At 33.4% G+C, this 17,721-nt stretch overlaps 2 protein-coding genes across 4 annotated transcripts; both read right to left on the bottom strand.

Annotated features, from left to right (window-relative positions):
* Positions 1 to 972: 972 nt before the first annotated feature.
* On the bottom strand, positions 973 to 6,862 carry LOC147290779 (AT-hook motif nuclear-localized protein 7-like). 3 transcript variants are annotated; one of them, XM_086236403.1, is made up of 6 exons: positions 6,749 to 6,862; positions 5,444 to 5,835; positions 3,782 to 3,849; positions 2,643 to 2,774; positions 1,950 to 2,111; positions 973 to 1,591 (listed from the first exon to the last, which is right to left on the bottom strand). In XM_086236403.1, exons 2-6 carry the CDS (start codon positions 5,790 to 5,792, stop codon positions 1,295 to 1,297), a joined length of 1,008 nt encoding a protein of 335 aa, XP_086092529.1. In that variant the 5' UTR covers positions 5,793 to 5,835; positions 6,749 to 6,862; the 3' UTR covers positions 973 to 1,294. The 3 variants fall into 3 exon arrangements, with proteins under 3 accessions (XP_086092529.1, XP_086092528.1, XP_086092530.1); XM_086236402.1 differs by having other exon boundaries at positions 6,599 to 6,826; XM_086236404.1 differs by having other exon boundaries at positions 5,468 to 5,835; positions 6,599 to 6,826.
* A 5,891-nt stretch (positions 6,863 to 12,753) lies between these two features.
* On the bottom strand, positions 12,754 to 17,260 carry MAP65-4 (microtubule-associated protein 65-4). The gene is made up of 13 exons (XM_086235832.1): positions 17,178 to 17,260; positions 16,838 to 17,035; positions 16,500 to 16,754; positions 15,955 to 16,164; positions 15,690 to 15,845; positions 15,391 to 15,550; positions 14,959 to 15,110; positions 14,475 to 14,562; positions 14,137 to 14,210; positions 13,960 to 14,034; positions 13,610 to 13,850; positions 12,956 to 13,349; positions 12,754 to 12,871 (listed from the first exon to the last, which is right to left on the bottom strand). The coding sequence occupies exons 1-13, from the start codon at positions 17,256 to 17,258 to the stop codon at positions 12,754 to 12,756; spliced, it is 2,202 nt and encodes a 733-aa protein (XP_086091958.1). The 5' UTR covers positions 17,259 to 17,260.
* Positions 17,261 to 17,721: the final 461 nt, after the last annotated feature.

The raw sequence follows: 17,721 nt of genomic DNA, 5'->3' as shown, positions 1-17,721 counted from the left end.
ATGACTTAGTTTACACTTTACCATTCAAATTAAAAATTGAATCAATTTGCTACATGAATTTAAAAAAATTTGCAATGTTACGCTTCTATCCAATTCTGTCAGCTTTTCCATCATTTTTCGAGAATTTTTTTGTCATTCCAAACCTAATCCCCATCTCCGGCCACCCCAAGCTCTCTCTCTCTCTCTCTCTCTCTCTCTCTCTCTCTCTCTCTCTCTCTCTCTCTCTCTCTCTCTCTCTCTCTCCCTTTCTACCTCCACATCAAACCCTTCTTTTTCTTGGAAACGCGGTGGATCCAAGAAGCTCTCCTCGACTCCTCCAACATTCTCATCTTCTAGGACTAGATTTTGAGTCTGGATCTAAACCCTAATACGGGTTCTATATTGCTACCGTCTTCGATTCCGAAAGGAGGAGAGAGAGAGGTGGCTAAAGATTGATGGTGGTGGTGAAGATGAAGATTAGGCTTGGAATGACAAAAAAATCCCTTAAAAATGACAAAATTGAATGGAGGCATGACATTGCAAATATTTTTAAATTCAAGTAGCAGATTTATTCAATTTTTAATTTGAATGGTGAAATGCAAACTAGATCATAATTCTGATAGGTGACTCGAAAAAAAGCCAAAAAACTATAAAAGCTCAAAAGGCCCAAATTATGTGCTGAGAAGTGAGAACTTTCCAATTCCACTTCCATATTAGGGTTATAAATTCTATAATCAATCAGGAGAAGACCATGACATGGAATCTAATAGATTAACTAAAGAACTTGGGCTAAAATGAAACCAAAGTTTATGAAATATAACAATATTGATTAGATTGTAAAAAAAATATATATATAAATTTATATGTCAATGTTGAATAGAGTTTAAAATGGTATTTACCTGCTGTACCCAAAAAAGAATGGTATTTATCTGTGCATTAAAATCTTGCAAGGATTGCTAGATGAACTGCCTATGGTCCATGGACTAATAAAAGTTCAAGAAAAACCATCACCAATAATTAAATAAACTCAGTCATTAATAGGCGAATGGGACCTCATTACATCCATAAATCCTGCTTACGGCAGCTGCAGAAACCTAATTAATTAGCCTACAAATACAAATCAGATGTCCTACCAGATCATAAGATGTATAAACCTAGGATCAACTGTGGCCCTACTTCAACCTATGACAATAGTTGATAAGTTTAAAGACAATCTGAGATAGGAAAGGTGAGACTCAGTACATTGTAGAACAATATCAAGGATCAATGTATGTCAGCAAGAGATTTTTCAATGCTTGAATGCAGCTTTGTCAAATTAACCGCCGGGCAAGGATATATTGATATCGGTTGCTGAGTTTCTCGAGTCTTGCATGGAGTGCATGGTGGTCCAGTTTTCACGTCGGAAGGGAGAGGATGAACCAAGGTTTGGTTTTGGGACACCAGTATTTTGGTGCCCATGTCCACCCATGCCATCCTCTTTTTCAGCAGTGGAAACATGTGCAGTAGAAGCCATGGCGGCGGCTGGAGTTACAGGAGTTGGTGTAGACTCGGGCTTCGACTTCTTTACTTTCTGCTCCTGCTGGTTGCTCGGTAGAAAGCTGCCTACCACAACCTGAGATACCCTCAGAGATAGAAAGGTAAGAAAAGCGTTCCTGGGTATGGTTTACATTTACCAAGCAAAGCTATATGTCAAAGCTTCTAATTACAGTAACTGATAACTTGAAATCTGCCATTTTTGGCAGGCCAAACTATGGTTATTTTTACAATTTACCCTAAGAGCTCCTATCAAACATGCCTTTTGTGCTATAGACCTTAAGGGGAAAAATAATAAATAAATTATAAAAAATCAAAAGAGAAAATCAATGTAGAGTACAAACCAAAAAGTACCACCTCCTTCCCACAATAGGCACACACAAAAATATGCACACATCCCCAAAAAGTAAAAAATGCTTATATGAGAAAAGCCTCACCTGCACAGGACTGGCAGCTACTAGGAGTCCAGCAACACCTCCCCCGACAACACGACCATCGGGGCTTGCCAAAGAGACACTCATCCCACCTGTCCTGCTCCTATTTCCTTGACTCTCAGTAGGCATAAACGATCCAGATAAATTAAGTATCTCAAAACGACCCTACAAGAAAAACAACAATAGATCTTAGAGAACCAGAACAAGGTTAAACTCCCATTGCACACTGTAGTGCCCCATCACGATTATGAATGTCCACACATGATTGCTCTTACTATGAAGTAATTGCCAATCCTATAGATATACTATATATATATATATAATTCCATATATACAGGCAGTCATGATCTACTATGAACCGGTGAACACAAAATACCATATCACTAACCATTTAATCAAACAGAAACATACTTTCAAAACTATTTCTAGTCACACTAGTCTATAAAACGAAACTATCATAAGGATCAATAAGATTATTTGTCACTGGATTAAGGTCAGTTTTCAAGAAAAAATAAATTGTAATATCATACTGGGTGATAGTGCTAAAGTGCCATAGAGTGCATACAGTTGTCAACAGGAGATAAGACTTGGGAAATTTACCTCACATTTACAACTGAATTTCACTGTCCTAGAAACGAAAAATGTAAAAATTATTCAAATGATAAAATATCTTGAAATTGAATGTGTGTGGCAAACCTCATATGTTAAAGTACCACCAGAAGAATCAGGTTGGCGCAGTGTAACATTTGAAATTACTCCGTTTGCAGATAGGATGCAAATAGCTCGAGGTCCTTGTTGAGAAAATGATATAACCTTCATTGTAACATCCTTAAACACAAGGAAAAAAAATAATACAGCAATCATTAATGTTGGAGATACAGAGAAACAGCCTAAGAAATAAATAAAATTATCAAGGAAAAGTATGAATAGGTTGCATATTGACCATTACACACAGAACAAAGTAATATCGTAAAACATATCTATTAATACAAACTGTTTACTATGTATAATGGGTAAAGTATTTTTAAAATTTTGTTCAGAAGCAACTCCTTGTCACGTAGAGTAGAAGACCAAAGCACTATTTGGGCTGTCATCAACTTTGAGCAAGGATTTGAAATCAAAGATACAAATAATTTAAGTCTACTCCATGAGCTATAGCGCCCTAAAATCTTTTGCGAAACCCTTCCTTCCAAATAGAACCTCTGAGACCTTGATGAACCAACAATTATTTGATATACTAAACTCTTTCCCTCACATGTGGACATCTCTCTAGAGCACTAGAGAGCCTAATACATTAAATTCAATATACATTAGGAGGTATGCAATTGTAGGGACTTGAACTCAAGATCACCTGCTGTAAACCATGATGAACTTCTTCCACTGTTCCCAAAAGTTTAAAACATTAAGATGTTGGCAAACAATTGTTTTATATTCTAATAGACATTGCAATATTATCGACTTCATTGAGTATACCAAATGCAATAGTAAAACAAGGAAACAGAGAGTTATCTTGAAAGACATGCGGACATTTACATGCAGACCCATACACACCTATAATGTACCCATACACACCTATAATGTCTTAAATAATGCAGAAAAATTTACGCTCACATTTTCTGAACCTTGTCATGGTTTTTAAAAATGTGTAAATTTTTGAAGTATCAACTAGGGTGAAATTTGTGTGCCAAGGACAGACAGCATCGAAACAGGAAAAGCATAACTATTTATGCCACAAAATATGCAAACCCAGAACAGCAGCAATAATGAGTACAAATCAGGAAGAAAATTTTACAATCCTTAAATGATGCTATATTTTAGTTTTGTAAATACCATACCTCACCAGCATTGACATTGATGATATGGGGCATAAAATTTGTACCAATGGAGCATGAATTCCACTCACCTACAAAATAACAATCAAAGAAAATTAATTTAACATCCAAATTAAACAGATAATTTGCTATCATTCAGCTCCAAAAATTTTGCAGGAAAATATGACGGAAATGGATTTTCATGAACACAAGATTCCTTATATATGAACGCATCCAATATAATCATTCTCTTAATCCTGAACAGTAGCCACCCAAGAGGATGTTAGCAAGACAAAATGGAAAAAAAAAAGTATTTATAAAGAATTTAATAGTTGGCATGATAGTTGAGCAGAAATATAGATTTATTAAATTAAAGTCTCATAGGATGATAATCAGGTCATTCCCCAGTACTTATTGAAACTGCTCAGCCATTACTCATTTCTAAAATTGAGCAAAAAAAAAAATGTAAAGTAGAAACCCATAGTAATAAGGATTGATCAAATATATGCATTTGCTTCACAGCAAAGGTCTAATGAAGCGACAAACATGACATATTTAGGCAACCATACAAGTGCACAAGGTATTACATATTGAGGATAACAGAAATATCGAGATTTGAAAATAGAAAAATATCAACGAAATTAGAAAAATTATATAGAATAAGCAATAATGTAATGCTGGTCACCAATGTACTTTCTGTTGGATAAGAGAATACCTCACAAGGTAGAAAATATATATCATAGAAATTCAAAAGAAAGAAAAGCATGCTTAATGGATTGGGTCCATGATTAGTTGCTAACCCTCAGAGTTTCTGTGAAACAAATTCAGAAGTCTGAACACAATGCTTCTGTTACATAGGCTTCATGACAACCAGAATTTTAACAGTATGTACACAGCAGAAATAACATTTTACAATGGAGCAAAGTTTGTCATACACCTGATAGGAAGGCAATATGACATTGTCTTGTGTGCATTAAATTAGAACTGCTAGAGGTTAAAGTTTGACAAGCACCAACTAGATTATTAGAATTTGTTCAAAATTATTTGCATGCAAAAGTAAATAAATAAACAAACAGAACTTATAATAAATCTATCAATGCTCAAAAAAGTTGATACCACTCCTTTAGTAAATAAGGATGAGCATCCTTTATGAAAATCTTTGTGCCTTCCTAAGTTCTAATGTTTTATTCAATTTCTGTCATCTCAGAGTATCTAGTATATATCCTTCAAGAAAAGAAAAGAATAACAAATTTTAGCTACATGCATGAGGAATATTCTCCAACCTTTTTTCACCAATTCACAAGGGCCACTTCTCTATTCATAGCACCAGCATTAGGCTTCCAAATTTGAACAAGAGCATCTTACAACAAGGTCCCATATAGTATTTTAAAGGATGACTTCTATAAAGAACTATTCAAACTGAGAATTTTGATTTCTTTACTTTAAGGGACAAGTCCAAAATTCAAAAGCATACTAAGCCTGAAAGCAGTTCCACTATCAAAAACAGAAACAACCTATAAATATTTATCAAAACCGAATCATAACCATCAAATTCCATATCAAACTCATAGCATATCTATTATCCACCTTTTGTTACAATAAAATATATCATTAATCATTCTCAAACCCTAACAACATGTTATATTATTCACATTAGTAAATACTGAAATGGTTAAAAGCACGCACCACCTAAATGCTCCAGTGACATACTCTTATGCTGCTTGTACTCCGAGCCACCCTGCCGCCCCCTCCCCCTTTTCCCGGAAGAGAAGTTGCCTGTTGACGGAACAGATGCCGAAATCGGCGTTGGTGACAATGCCATTGTGACTGACCCGTCCACGCCATATTTCCTTGGTCTGCCCCGCTTCTTCTTCCCTGTAGTTCCGTCCAATCCCACACTCACCGGTGATGGGTCTACCGCAGGTGATCCTGCAGCAGGAGTTGGATTTTCGGTCCTAGGAGCCACATGATAAGCTGATGGAGCCTCAGCTCCTATCACTGTAACTCCTGTACTCATCCCTTCTCTTGCTTCCATGCATACACCAACAAACACACTAAACTTCCAAATCTATCAGCATCTGCAACACAAGATCCCATGGAAGTTAAGAAAAATGAAACAAAGAGAAGAAATAATTAAAACAAAAACCAAAAGTTCATTTGGGAAGCTTATAAGTCAATATTTCCTTTAACCCTTAGATATCAAAACCAGCTAAAGCAGAAACACCCAACTGAAACACCAAAGTAAAAAGAAAGGAACTGTGTCAAAATCTATAATTTCATGAATTGACTAGAAAAATGACTTCAGGCCCAACATCTTCCTCAACTTAGAAATAAATCAGACACTAGAAATAAAATATGCTTTGAACTCAGAATTTTTTGATCTCTCAAACATCTAAAACTTTGAACCCAATACCAAAAACTTATCATTTCTTTCAAAATACAGATTCTGAAAGATAAGATTTTATGTAAAAGGTTAACCATTTATTTCAAAAATTCAAAGATCAAGACTTCTAACCGGAACAAACTTCCCAAAGCATTTAAAAATAAAATTTCTTTCGGAGTGAACAAAAAAAAAATAGAGTGAAACTCAACTTTTAAACATGGTTTTTCTATTGTCTAAGCCAACTTTAAACTCAGTTTTATTTTTTTATTTTTTGGTCTGATAAACTCATTTATTTCATGGTTCTTGAAGATCAAATCTTATAACATATAACTCATTATACAAGCTAATCAGAAACTGTAAAGCATGAAAATACAAAGCAAACAAAAAGATCAAAACTTTAAGCACAAAAAAAAAATATATAAACTCAAAATCCAGTTTAAACAAAATCCAAAACTCACCTGTCAGTTCAAATTCTTACTCTACAGTCTACACTTAGTTCAAACTACACATTTGCAGAACTCAACTTACTCTTCACACTTCACTTAGTGAGCAAAAAATGTAAAAAATATATATATAATAAATAGATAATATGATTAAGAGAAAATTACTGTTTGTTATCTCAGAAAATAAAATATGAAAACTGAAAAGCTCTATGAAGAAACTGCCGGATTGTGAAAGCAGAGAGAGGGATACTGTGAGGGTAAATATAATATAAAAATGGCTAAAACGGAAAATTCAACATAAATATATAAATTTCTTTTTTTTAAAGTATTGGTAAATATTTTGCTAAGCCCGATAAAATACAATTTAGTTAAGAAAATTTTCACGTCCGGGGGAAGAAATTTGAAATTGAAGAAAATAAATTGGGTAAATGGCTAGTAAGGTAATTTAGGAAAAAGTCAAGTACTCAAGTGTAAATGTGTAATAAGGGGAAAAACTAAATAGCTTTCTTTATTTATATATGTTTTTTTCGTCAGAAGCTGTCTTACACTCTTACCAAACTGACCTTTTTGTTACGGTGACCAGCTTTTTGTCCATTTTCGGCAAGGAAAATGTGAGGGTTTAGTATGTGGAGGTGTTAAATAACGAAAATGCCACTGAAAAATTTGAAGTGTGATTTTGTGAGTTAAGATTGGTGGTGGGGTTGGTGGTATTGCGTCACCCGGAGGTGAGAATGGGGTAACTGACGCTTAGATCTGATTGGATACGCAGGGTGGCACGTGGAAATGACGGATCAAACTGCAAGAGCAGTGGAACCGTTAGTGTACTTTATGGGAAATGGCTATCCTCAGTCCTCACACGTGAAAACACACACAATGTTTTTTGGGATGATGCAATAATGGAATTATTTGCCCAAGTCGGTTAATTTTTGCACTTGGTAAATAAAAAAAATAAAGTTTTAAGAATAAACCTCACTAATAACTTGACAAAAACGGATTCCATTGTAAAACATCTTTAATATTAAGGTTCATTGACTTTAGATACCAAATTGTAATGTTTTTTCATTTTAACTACCAAAACATTTATATCATTTCACTTTAGATACTAAATTTCAATTTAAGTACCAACTTAAAAAAATATAGTTATATCAAACTGTGACTGTCAAATAGTCATAAATTTTTTATTGATTTGTTGTTTTTTCAATAGTTGCAAGGCTTAAACTTTAATATTTAGTCTTTGGGTTATAGGATTTAATCCCCTAAACAGCTAAACCTAAATCAAAAGTATGAAATCCTTAAAAATTTTGATTTTTTATAAATTTTAAACAGTCACAACTGTGACTGCTCGACAATTACAACTGTAACTGTTCGACAGTCACAATTGTATAACAAACTGATTTGTGACCTAATCCAAAATGTCTTACTCTAGGTTAGTACCTAAACTAAAAAAAATAGTGTATTGCTGCTTTACTGAAAAACTATTAATATTTGGTATTTAATCCTAATTTTCTATTAATATTATGCATACAAATATTACTAAAATAATAACTAATTAATCATTAGATAATTAATTATAGATCAATTGAAATAATAATGTGTTTGTCCTGTCTTAAATTTGGTAAAACTATGATAAGATTAAGGTACAAAAGGTATATATGACACTAATCTTTCAATAGAGCTGTGTCACTTCGTTTTGTGTAATTTTGATACAATATACTTAACAGATAAATCAACATGGGGCATATAACAAAAAACGAAATGATCAAAATTTTAAAATGAAACTTATCAAGTCGATCAATCTGTCACAAAGCAAAGATAAAATACATGTTATGATGCTTATGCTTGTGTCAAACGAAAAAATTGACTTAACACGTATATATTTTCTTTATATCTATTTCTTTTATCATGTAAATTCTTATCTTAACACGCAATAAGAGAGATAGGCACACCAAATATATACACACATGTTGCATGGAAGTTTTACTCGTGCCAAACATGGCACAATTGATAATTAGATGGTTTGTATTTATTCTCTATAAAACATATTTTTCTTAAAAATAAGTTGGTTATCATCTTAATTTTTAAGTGAAAGATAAGAAAAGTAAAAATTTATTTTCATTTAAATGCTAAATTGACATCATTTTATGAATGAGTTTGCTGATTATTATTATATAAACATAAAATAAAAACTTGTGTTGGAATAACAAGTACAACACTTTTTTTATTAGTGGAAACGATAACACTTGTGTGCACATAGCATCTTGATGATCAATGAATTATTTTTCTTAACTAAAAAAAATAAACAAAAGTTGAAATGTCAAACAATTATGATTGTCTCACCTAGAAAAAATTAGTTTGACCAAATATGACTTTAGGACCAAAATTATTTGAGTTCATCCTTTCATATGCATTATATTTATTCTATAGTTTCATTTAATAGTTAGCACTTTAGTGGGTTGAGTTACTTCCTCTTGCCCATTTTTTATGTATTTGAATTTCACAAGGATTTTATTTTTAATTATTAGCCATCACATGTCTTTGATTGTCATATATGTGTGACATTTGAAAGCTTAGTTGATCATTAGACATATCTGCTTCTAAACAATTCAATTAAACTAATACTTAAATGTTAGATCATAAAAAAAACTGTAAGGGAGTTGGGAGAGAAAAGGAATCAGAGTTAGAAGGAATTGGAGTGGAAATGAGTCATTTTCATTAAGTTGTTTACTAATTATCTCGAATCATAATTAAAATAAAGTTGATTCTCACTCATGTATTTACTAATAATCATGAATTAGAATAAAAACTAGTTTAATTAATAAAAAGCTTGAGGGTTATTAAAAAAGTTTTATTTTCTTATTGGGTATTTTGGGGTTATTAAAAAAGTTTTAGGGTAATTTTGGTATGAAACTATAACTCTAGGTGGAATGAGAATCAATACAAAGTTCTCCAAGGAGTATGATTGATGAAAAATGAGGAGTGTGATTCCTAATTTTGGAGTGGGCCCCACTTACATTTGATTTCATAGTGTAAGTAAACACATGATTTGAATAGAATGAGAATTGACTTTTATTTATTCCACTCTTCTTTTAAGTAAACGTGACCTTAATTAATTTGAAGAATTAACAAATCTTGATTCTTTAGGGCTTTTTTTAATACAAATGTTCCTCATATAAAGAGGAAATTACAAATTTGGTCCACTTATTTTATACCTAGTTCAATTTTGGTCCACGATCTTTTTTAAGTTCTGTTTTGGTCCACTAATTGTTTCATTTGTTCAATAAAGGTCCAGATTTGTGACTTTAAATCTTTTGGGTTGTGTTTTCTTCAATTATAATTGAAGTATAAGTTATATTTCATCATTTCTTAGTCATAAAAACAAATTTGGAGTATTATAATCTAAGAGAATTGAGATTTGGTGAAATTTGAAAAATTGGCAGTTTTGGGTACACTACTTTAGGGTCAATTATCTTGAGTTTTAGAACTCCAATTTGAATGATCTTTATATGGTTGTAAAGAAGAAATGCATAGCTTTAAAACAAGTATATATTTGCTGAATTTGGGTGAGATTTGATAGGGTAAAAAGCAGGCCAAATTTGAGAAAACAAATCTGGACCTTTATTGAACAAGTGAAACAATTAGTGGACCAAAACAGAACTTAAAAAAGATTGTGGACCAAAATTGAACTAGGTATAAAATAACTGGACTAAATCTATAATTTCCTCTCATATAAATATATACACTTAATCATATCGACCATCTCCTCAATCAATGAGCTTAGCTCTAATCTCAATATTCTCGACTAATATTGATCTTCTCAACTTAATGGGTAATTCAATAATTTCACACGTCAAAATTGTGAGCGTCTATTTAAAATGGGTTGTTTTATAAAGTTTGCAAAAAAGAACTCTATACATACTTGTACCAAAATAAGAAAATGTAAGCGTAAAAACTATATATAAATTTTTCTAGAGTAATTAATTGCACTGTGAATACCGAAAGTGTTAGAAAACCAAGCAGAGACGTCCAAACGCCCTACATTTTTTATTCTTCAAAGTTCGTTTTTTGAATCTTACAAGTTTATTACCTTATAATGCAAAATTTATGTTTAATACAAAGGCCTTAAACATGTGAGTGAAGAAAAATATGAACGTTAAAGTGCTCCTGGTATCCACGATAGGTGTAGTAAATTCACAGAGAAAAAAATGGTATCTATATCTATATTTTTAATTTTTATATATAAAGTAAACTCTACCATTAGGTGAAATTTTCATAAACTTCAAAAGTATCCTCCTACTAAAAAAAATAAAATAATAATAATAAATGCCACAATAAAATAATCTAATAAAGTAAGAACAGAACAATAAAATAATAATTAAATAAAATAAATCAAAGCACTAATCCACCGCTCTCTTTTTCAATCAAACCACATTATAACACAAGCCCAAGGAAAACAGATTAACTAAACAATTTTTCTATTATTACAAAGAGATAAGTTAGGAATTATGGCATAAAAAGCTCAATTATTCATTTATCTATCTATCAGTGTTTGTTTTTTAAGTTAAAATAATAAAATATTATTGTGAGTTAATAATCAATAAAAAAGTTGCAATTGTAAGGTGAAAAGGCTAATTAATGCACGCGGGCTAGTACTTAAGAACCTTTAAAGAGAGTTTAAATAAGTGTCAATTTTTACAAGGAAAGTAAAATGTGAATTAAACTTGAGGCAAAAAAAATAAAGTTTAAAATATTCATACAACTTGGGACCATTAGTTGTATTTTATTTTATTTTTTTTTCAAACAGGAACGGCATATAATTACCATCTCGACTCAATTATTAATAATCATCACTAATAAAGTAATAAGTAATAGCATCATCTCAACCATCATTTATATCAAATTTGCACATTTCTCCTTTTTCAAGAAAACTGAGTCCAATAACCATCAAGATGTTTAGGCCATGTCCCATGGCCATCATTTATATCCAACATAAACATGTTGTACATGACTACATGTATTTGACATTTTGACCCAAAAGAAAAAAATGTTGTATGTGTGATGTGACAAATCAAATGTTTAGGCCAAGAAAGAAGGACAGAAGTTATTAAAGCAATAGCAAAAGTTTGTGAGATGAAGTGTTAGACATGTGAGACAGGTTGGTGGGTGAGCTCTAAGCTCTTTGCACCTGTCCGAGGTTGCTTGTCTATCAGACCGACCCACTTCTTTTGATTCTGGTTCGTGCATTTGTCTGTCAAACTCAAACTGAGTGTTTTGCCGGGGGACCATTCAGATTAAGCCAACCAAAAGAAAAAAAAAAAAAAAACAGAATATTTTATGGAACCAAAATGGCCAAATTTTCAAACAAAATCTCTCCTTTAATTCAAAATTTACTGAACACTCTCGATTGTCCTGGACAATTATGAAATTAGGTTTGACTAGGTCAGAAAGTGTAGGGCATCAGCTCACACTTTTCTAGTTTTCTTCACTTTTTCTAATCTATCTTTTTCCTCTTTAATTTTTTTCTCATCACCTTCCCTTCAACTGAAAAAACAAAAAACAGAAAATGTTTTCAAACATGCCCAATTTGATTTTTAAGTACTATGCCCATTTTGTTGTTGTTGTTTTTTTTTTATAGAAAAAATCAATAGTTTATATCTTATCTAAGAAATGAGATACTATTACTTATATTTGTTATTTTTCTGTAGGGGAATTTGTTACTTATATTAGATCAGAATAAAATCTCCCAATTCTTTAATAATTTTATCTCTCCATCTTAGGTATGGAATTAAACACAAAAATTTGAGTACAAGATTTCACCCAACTAAGAAACAAATACAAAAGTAGTTTTATATTTCTTATAGGGTAGCGATAATGACACTCTAATTTTAACTTCTTGCACTCTATCATGCATTAAAACATCTAGTTTGGAGTGTCATCATCACTACCCTTCTTACACAGTTATACTATGTAAATATGTTAGGCATAAACAAATTACACATTAAAATAAAGGTACACACTTGCTTGTAAAGGTAGCAAAAATGGCATGATATTCCTTTTAGTAGGTAGGTTACATATGGGGGTAGCAAAGAAACAGTGGCAAGGGAACATTTTGGCTACAAGGGCATGTGGTGAAATTCAGCTACTTATGGAAGGTGGATAGATAGAGTTGTGGATTAACAAACATTAGAAGAATCACATTTCACATCATCCCTAATATAGTATGAAATACAAAAGCATGGCCTTTCTCTAGGGAACATGCCTTCAGCACCCTTCACAACATTGTGTGGAATTCTTGTCATATAGCAGAGCAATAGAGTTCATTATATCTGCAAGCCGTAAATTTTTTCACTTACTTTGTTACTCATAAGCGCATACCTCACCTCCTCAAACGAGTATTCAACTGGTTGACCAGATTTCTCAACCTTGCGAGCACCAGAGGTGAAAGGTGTAGCTGGTGTTGTGGCTGTCAGCATATTAACTGACATTGTTGAAGGAGTGGGAGGCACTGAAGTTGGCATTGTCTTTGGGGTTCTGTTTTCTTCATCACCAACGACTTTTGGCTTGGAAGGTGTCATGATTGGCTTGTAAGGCGTCTTCTGTTGTCTCTTCTGATCTTCTAGGAAATTTGCAATGTTGGCCTTAGATGACACTTCGGAGGAGAGAGGAGAGAGGGGTTTTCGAATCAATGGCGAATCCATTTCACGAGCCCTTGCAGCACTGGATGGATGCTTCTTTACTGAATGACCAGGAATCTCTGAGGTTCTTCTTCCTGCATAAAATTTATGACAAGACTCAGAAAATGAAGCATACAGTGATGCCAGATGAATAGTGAGCATTTTTTTTTTCAGTATGTTTAGAACACCTATCCAAAAACCAGTCCCTCCTTAATTCTAAGATCATTTCACAAGTTTAGACAACTTTTCCATATCATTTGGACAGTGCAAATCTTCTTTAAATATTAAAATATGTTTTGGATGCAGCTCATGTATGATTAGTAAAACAAAGTTCTAAATCAAAATTAGAAGATACCAAACGATGGAGTTGCCACTCCACCGTATTGCTGGTGAGAGCTACTTTGATTCAGAAAGTCACTCTTCTTAGCAGAATGCACATGTGGAGCAGCTTTTTCAACTTTTTGGTTTCGAATTAATGCTCCACCAAGGGACATTTTTCTATTGGAACCCTTCTTTGCACTCTTCGATGGACTGGGTTTTGACCCATAAAGTGTTTCCTGCTCTGCTAGAAGCTGCCCTTGAAATCTTTTCTGATCCTAAAGTACAACAGCAATTCAAGAACTGGTCATGAGAGGAGCATGTTTCAAAAAGAATTAAAAAGGAAACAAAAATTTCTGACACATGGAATAAAAGTAAGATCCATACTCTGTGTCTTTGCTTTTCTTGCTCTTTCTCCTGCCTTAAGGTGCTGTACTGCTTGAGCATTGATAGAAGTTGGCTCTACACAACAGATATCACAGAAAACCAATTTTGATAATGAACAGCAATGTGGATGTGACTAACATATTTTACAAATCAAGGTTTGACTTGGAAACTACTTACACCATCATATAAGAATTCAAGTCCACTTTCTTTTTCCCAAGCTGTGGCTTTTGAAGTCAATGCATCGACCATTCCTGCTCCATTTACCGTTCAAAAAAGAGAAAGGTTAGAGCAAAGGGAAAATAGCTGCATATAAGTAATTCTCACTTCTCTGTATATTGCTATGTGAACGGGTCATATAGCTATGAAACAACTGGAATTTTGATTCACAATTGGAGCAAATAAAGGCATTAAATGATTTCAACTCAAATATATACATCCTTGTCTGCATACTATAATGTAAATGGGTCACATTCTAATTACAACTGGTCATTTAGATGAGTCAGATGAGTCTTCACCTGGAATTTTGTTTACCAGTGCACGAGCTTTCTCTGCACGTTTTAGAGTAAGATGGGCACCTCTTCCTGCACTATAGCGATTATCATCCTGAAATCCAACAATTTGGGAGAATTAAGTGAGAAGAGGTAAAAAGAGAGCTATGCTATCAATCTATAATTAAATACTGTCCTCTTTCAAGAACTCAATACTTTAAGGAGACAATTAATGCATTCACACCGACTATTATCCTGAATCATTCAGCACTATTCCACTGTTATTACCTCGATATATGCAAGTGATGAAAAAAGAACTTCCCGTATTGAAAACATATGGGAAAATGAAAAGAAGTTTCTTTGACTGTTAATATGGACATACTTTTGGACAAACTGAAATGGAAAGGGCAATATCTCTGTGATGAATGGAAAGGGCAATATCTATGTGATGAATGGAAAAAAGGAGAAAAATAAAAAAAACGAGTGTTCCAGAAACAATTGAATGTTCAACCCTGTTGTACTCCTCTAGCCAGCATTCCTCTTGACACGCAGCCAACCACTTCTCAAACTTTTCTAGTATTTCTTTCCTGCTTAAAGCTTCCTCTTTAGCCCTTCCGATTTCAAGTTCAATTTGTTCCAACAGGCATGCAAGGTCCACAGTTCCTGCAAAACATTAAAATGCTAATTAGAGGACATTGAGTTTGCAGCTGCTGATGTATGAATGATCAAATCATAAGACTTACACAAGAAATGGCAGTCCTTGCACATCATAAATATTATAGTTCAATGTGCCACCCAATGACTATTATAAGGTAACACACTTATGACATTGCGCTCTAAACTGAAATTCTCAAGACTCTTAACACCGTAAACATTATCATGAATAGTAATATATAGATAGAAAATCTGAAAAAGAACAAAAAAGAGAGGAAGAAAAGATTACCAGATTCTAGAGCTTCATTTGAGTAGTCCATAGCACTAAGTTTTTCGGTAACCATGTGAGACTGCCTGCATATCTGCTCCAGTTCCAACCTCTTTTTCAGAAGAAGCTCTTTCAGTTTACTTGATTTGAGCTGCTCCAACCTTGAGACTTCTGCCTCAACCTGCAGAAAAAAAGTTCACATAGTCAGTTAAATACATCTCAGCTCCCAACCATAACTTTTGCGACAGAGCAGATCCAATGGAAAAACATAGCAAATATTTCCAGGTCCAAGCACTCTAAATTGAAAAGAACATACTCACGTGATTTAGGAAGTCCATAGAAAGCAAGTTTGGCTCAGTGATTTCGAATTCTGAAGTAGCTATATTACTGGTTACTTTCTGAAATTTCTCTTGCTCCTCTATGGGTGTATCCATCAGATTCCACATCTCTAACAGGGCACTTGCGAGATGTTGAAGCTGGTACAAATGCAAGGGTTAGAAAGGTTAAACAGAACAAAAGAGTGATATTAATAGTAAAGATTTTGCAACAAGGAAAATACAATAACTGCTTTACACTCATACTGACCTTCTGCCATCTCTGCATCTTGACCTTTCTCAATCTTTGTATCGAATTAGCCAAACTCTCAATTGTATTGGTACTTACATCTTTTGATCCCTCAGAATCATCCAGGGTGGGGTGGATTTCATGAATTGTGTGGTTAAAATTCACACCGAGAACCAAGCAAAGTGAGTGCAGTATGTTCAGGTGGTCCAGTACCAGCTTCAAACGGTTTCTCTGCAAGTTATGTAAATTAATAAAAAATTAGTCAAACAGCTCTCCAGCTTTATTGGGGAGGAGAAAAATCCAAGTATAACTGAGTTTATAATAAAAAAAACTTGTCAAAATAATTGTGATGCATTGCAACTAGACCCAACTTAATAGAAAAATGCCTCTAATAGTTTCTACACTTCACAATTCCCTGTATTGCTGCTAAATGTCAGCATAACCTCTCATGACATATTTCAGTGAATCCAAAATGCATAGCTATTTCCAGCAAAGCACAGATTTTGCAGTAGGAACAAGAAGTATAAATTTTTTATGGGGCAAATTAATTAAGAAGAAAACAAAACCTTCTCATCTTGATATTCACGCAACTGTCCACGTAGTTCTTCTAGCCTTTTCAAAGACAAGTCAGTCTCTTCCACCACCATTTTGTACAGACTACCTTCCATAGATCTGCTTATCTCTTTTGAAACTTTCTGTAATTGATCCAAGACAACAAAAAATTGGTCCCTTCTTTCAGCTTTCCGCTTCTTCATGCCCTCCAGCTGTGGGATAAGGGTTTCAAGCTCTTTCTTCAAACTTCCACCGGCCTTTCGACCAAACTGTGGACAAAAAAAAATTATTGTCCAACCAACAAAAAGTTGGAAATATGCAGGCTTAAGTCTTCAGTCTAGACAAGGCTTACATGTGGTGGTCGGTCACCCATTGCAGAACATATATCTACAAGCTCTGCTTCATGATTAGCAATTGCTTGCTGCAGTTGAGCTTTACACTCTTTTGCCTCATCAACTTTGCTCCTAAATACCTTCATACACTCTTGTTCAATTTTTAGAAGCATTTTGTCCCTTTCGACATCAGACACTCCAACTTCATCCCATATTTTCTGATTTCAAATACAACAAATTAAAAAAAGGAATATCATATAAGGTAAAAGGTGATTAAAAATTGGATTTAAAAAAGAAAGAAAAACAATAAGAAGAGAAGCATAGCAGGTGATTCAAAATTAAGAGGGTTTTTGAGAAAACCTGCAGTTCCTGCAGCAATAATTCAAACTTTGTTTCTATCTGCATCTTCACAAACTGATTACTGCTATGCTGACTGAACATGGTGAAGCAACTACCACACTGTAAATTTCAACCAATTATGTGAGGATTTTACACAAAAACAAAAATAGGTTTCTAATCGTCCAGTTATGCAAAAAGAGAGGAACAGTAACAATTTCACATTTTTTTGTTTCATGAGAAACTAGACTAAATTAATGGAATCCAAATCACATTTTCACTTCAAAAGAAATAAAAGAATTGAAAGCACAAAACAATCGATGAACTAAATTTTGAAAGTAGAGTGTAATGCATTTTCCCGCCGTTTCTAGGGAACCAAACAAAGCATAAGAAAACAATTTCGGAAAAAGAAAACGAAATTAAAAAGAAAAACGGACCTTGTAGAGATCAAAACTAAACAGCGATTATAATGAGAGGAACAGTTACAATTTTACATTCATCCAGTTTTTTTCTTCGATAGTGATTCATGCAGTGTTCAATTTCACGAGAAACAATTTCAAATAAATGA

This window comes from Dryas octopetala, chromosome 3 (genome assembly GCF_963921425.1).
Source record: "Dryas octopetala chromosome 3, drDryOcto1.1, whole genome shotgun sequence".
In the NCBI taxonomy this organism is placed as follows: Eukaryota; Viridiplantae; Streptophyta; class Magnoliopsida; order Rosales; family Rosaceae; genus Dryas; species Dryas octopetala.
The sequence above is the reverse complement of the archived record's forward strand: the minus strand, read 5'-3'. Positions and strand labels throughout refer to the sequence as shown.

Bases quoted from the DNA above. Each gene is read 5' to 3' on its own strand.
- MAP65-4 (XM_086235832.1), bottom strand. From the start codon at position 17,258: ATGTTCAGTCAGCATAGCAGTAATCAGTTTGTGAAGATGCAGATAGAA. The intron at 16,165-16,499 runs GTTTTGTTTTCT...CATAACTTGCAG, and splicing joins GTGAATATCAAGATGAGAAG to AGAAACCGTTTGAAGCTGGT. The intron at 14,563-14,958 runs GTTGAACATTCA...GTTGGATTTCAG, and splicing joins GGCTAGAGGAGTACAACAGG to GATGATAATCGCTATAGTGC.
- LOC147290779 (XM_086236403.1), bottom strand. From the start codon at position 5,792: ATGGAAGCAAGAGAAGGGATGAGTACAGGAGTTACAGTGATAGGAGCT. The intron at 3,850-5,443 runs GTGCGTGCTTTT...GTTATTTTGTAG, and splicing joins GTCACTGGAGCATTTAGGTG to GTGAGTGGAATTCATGCTCC. The intron at 1,592-1,949 runs GTGAGGCTTTTC...AGGGTATCTCAG, and splicing joins TAGCTGCCAGTCCTGTGCAG to GTTGTGGTAGGCAGCTTTCT.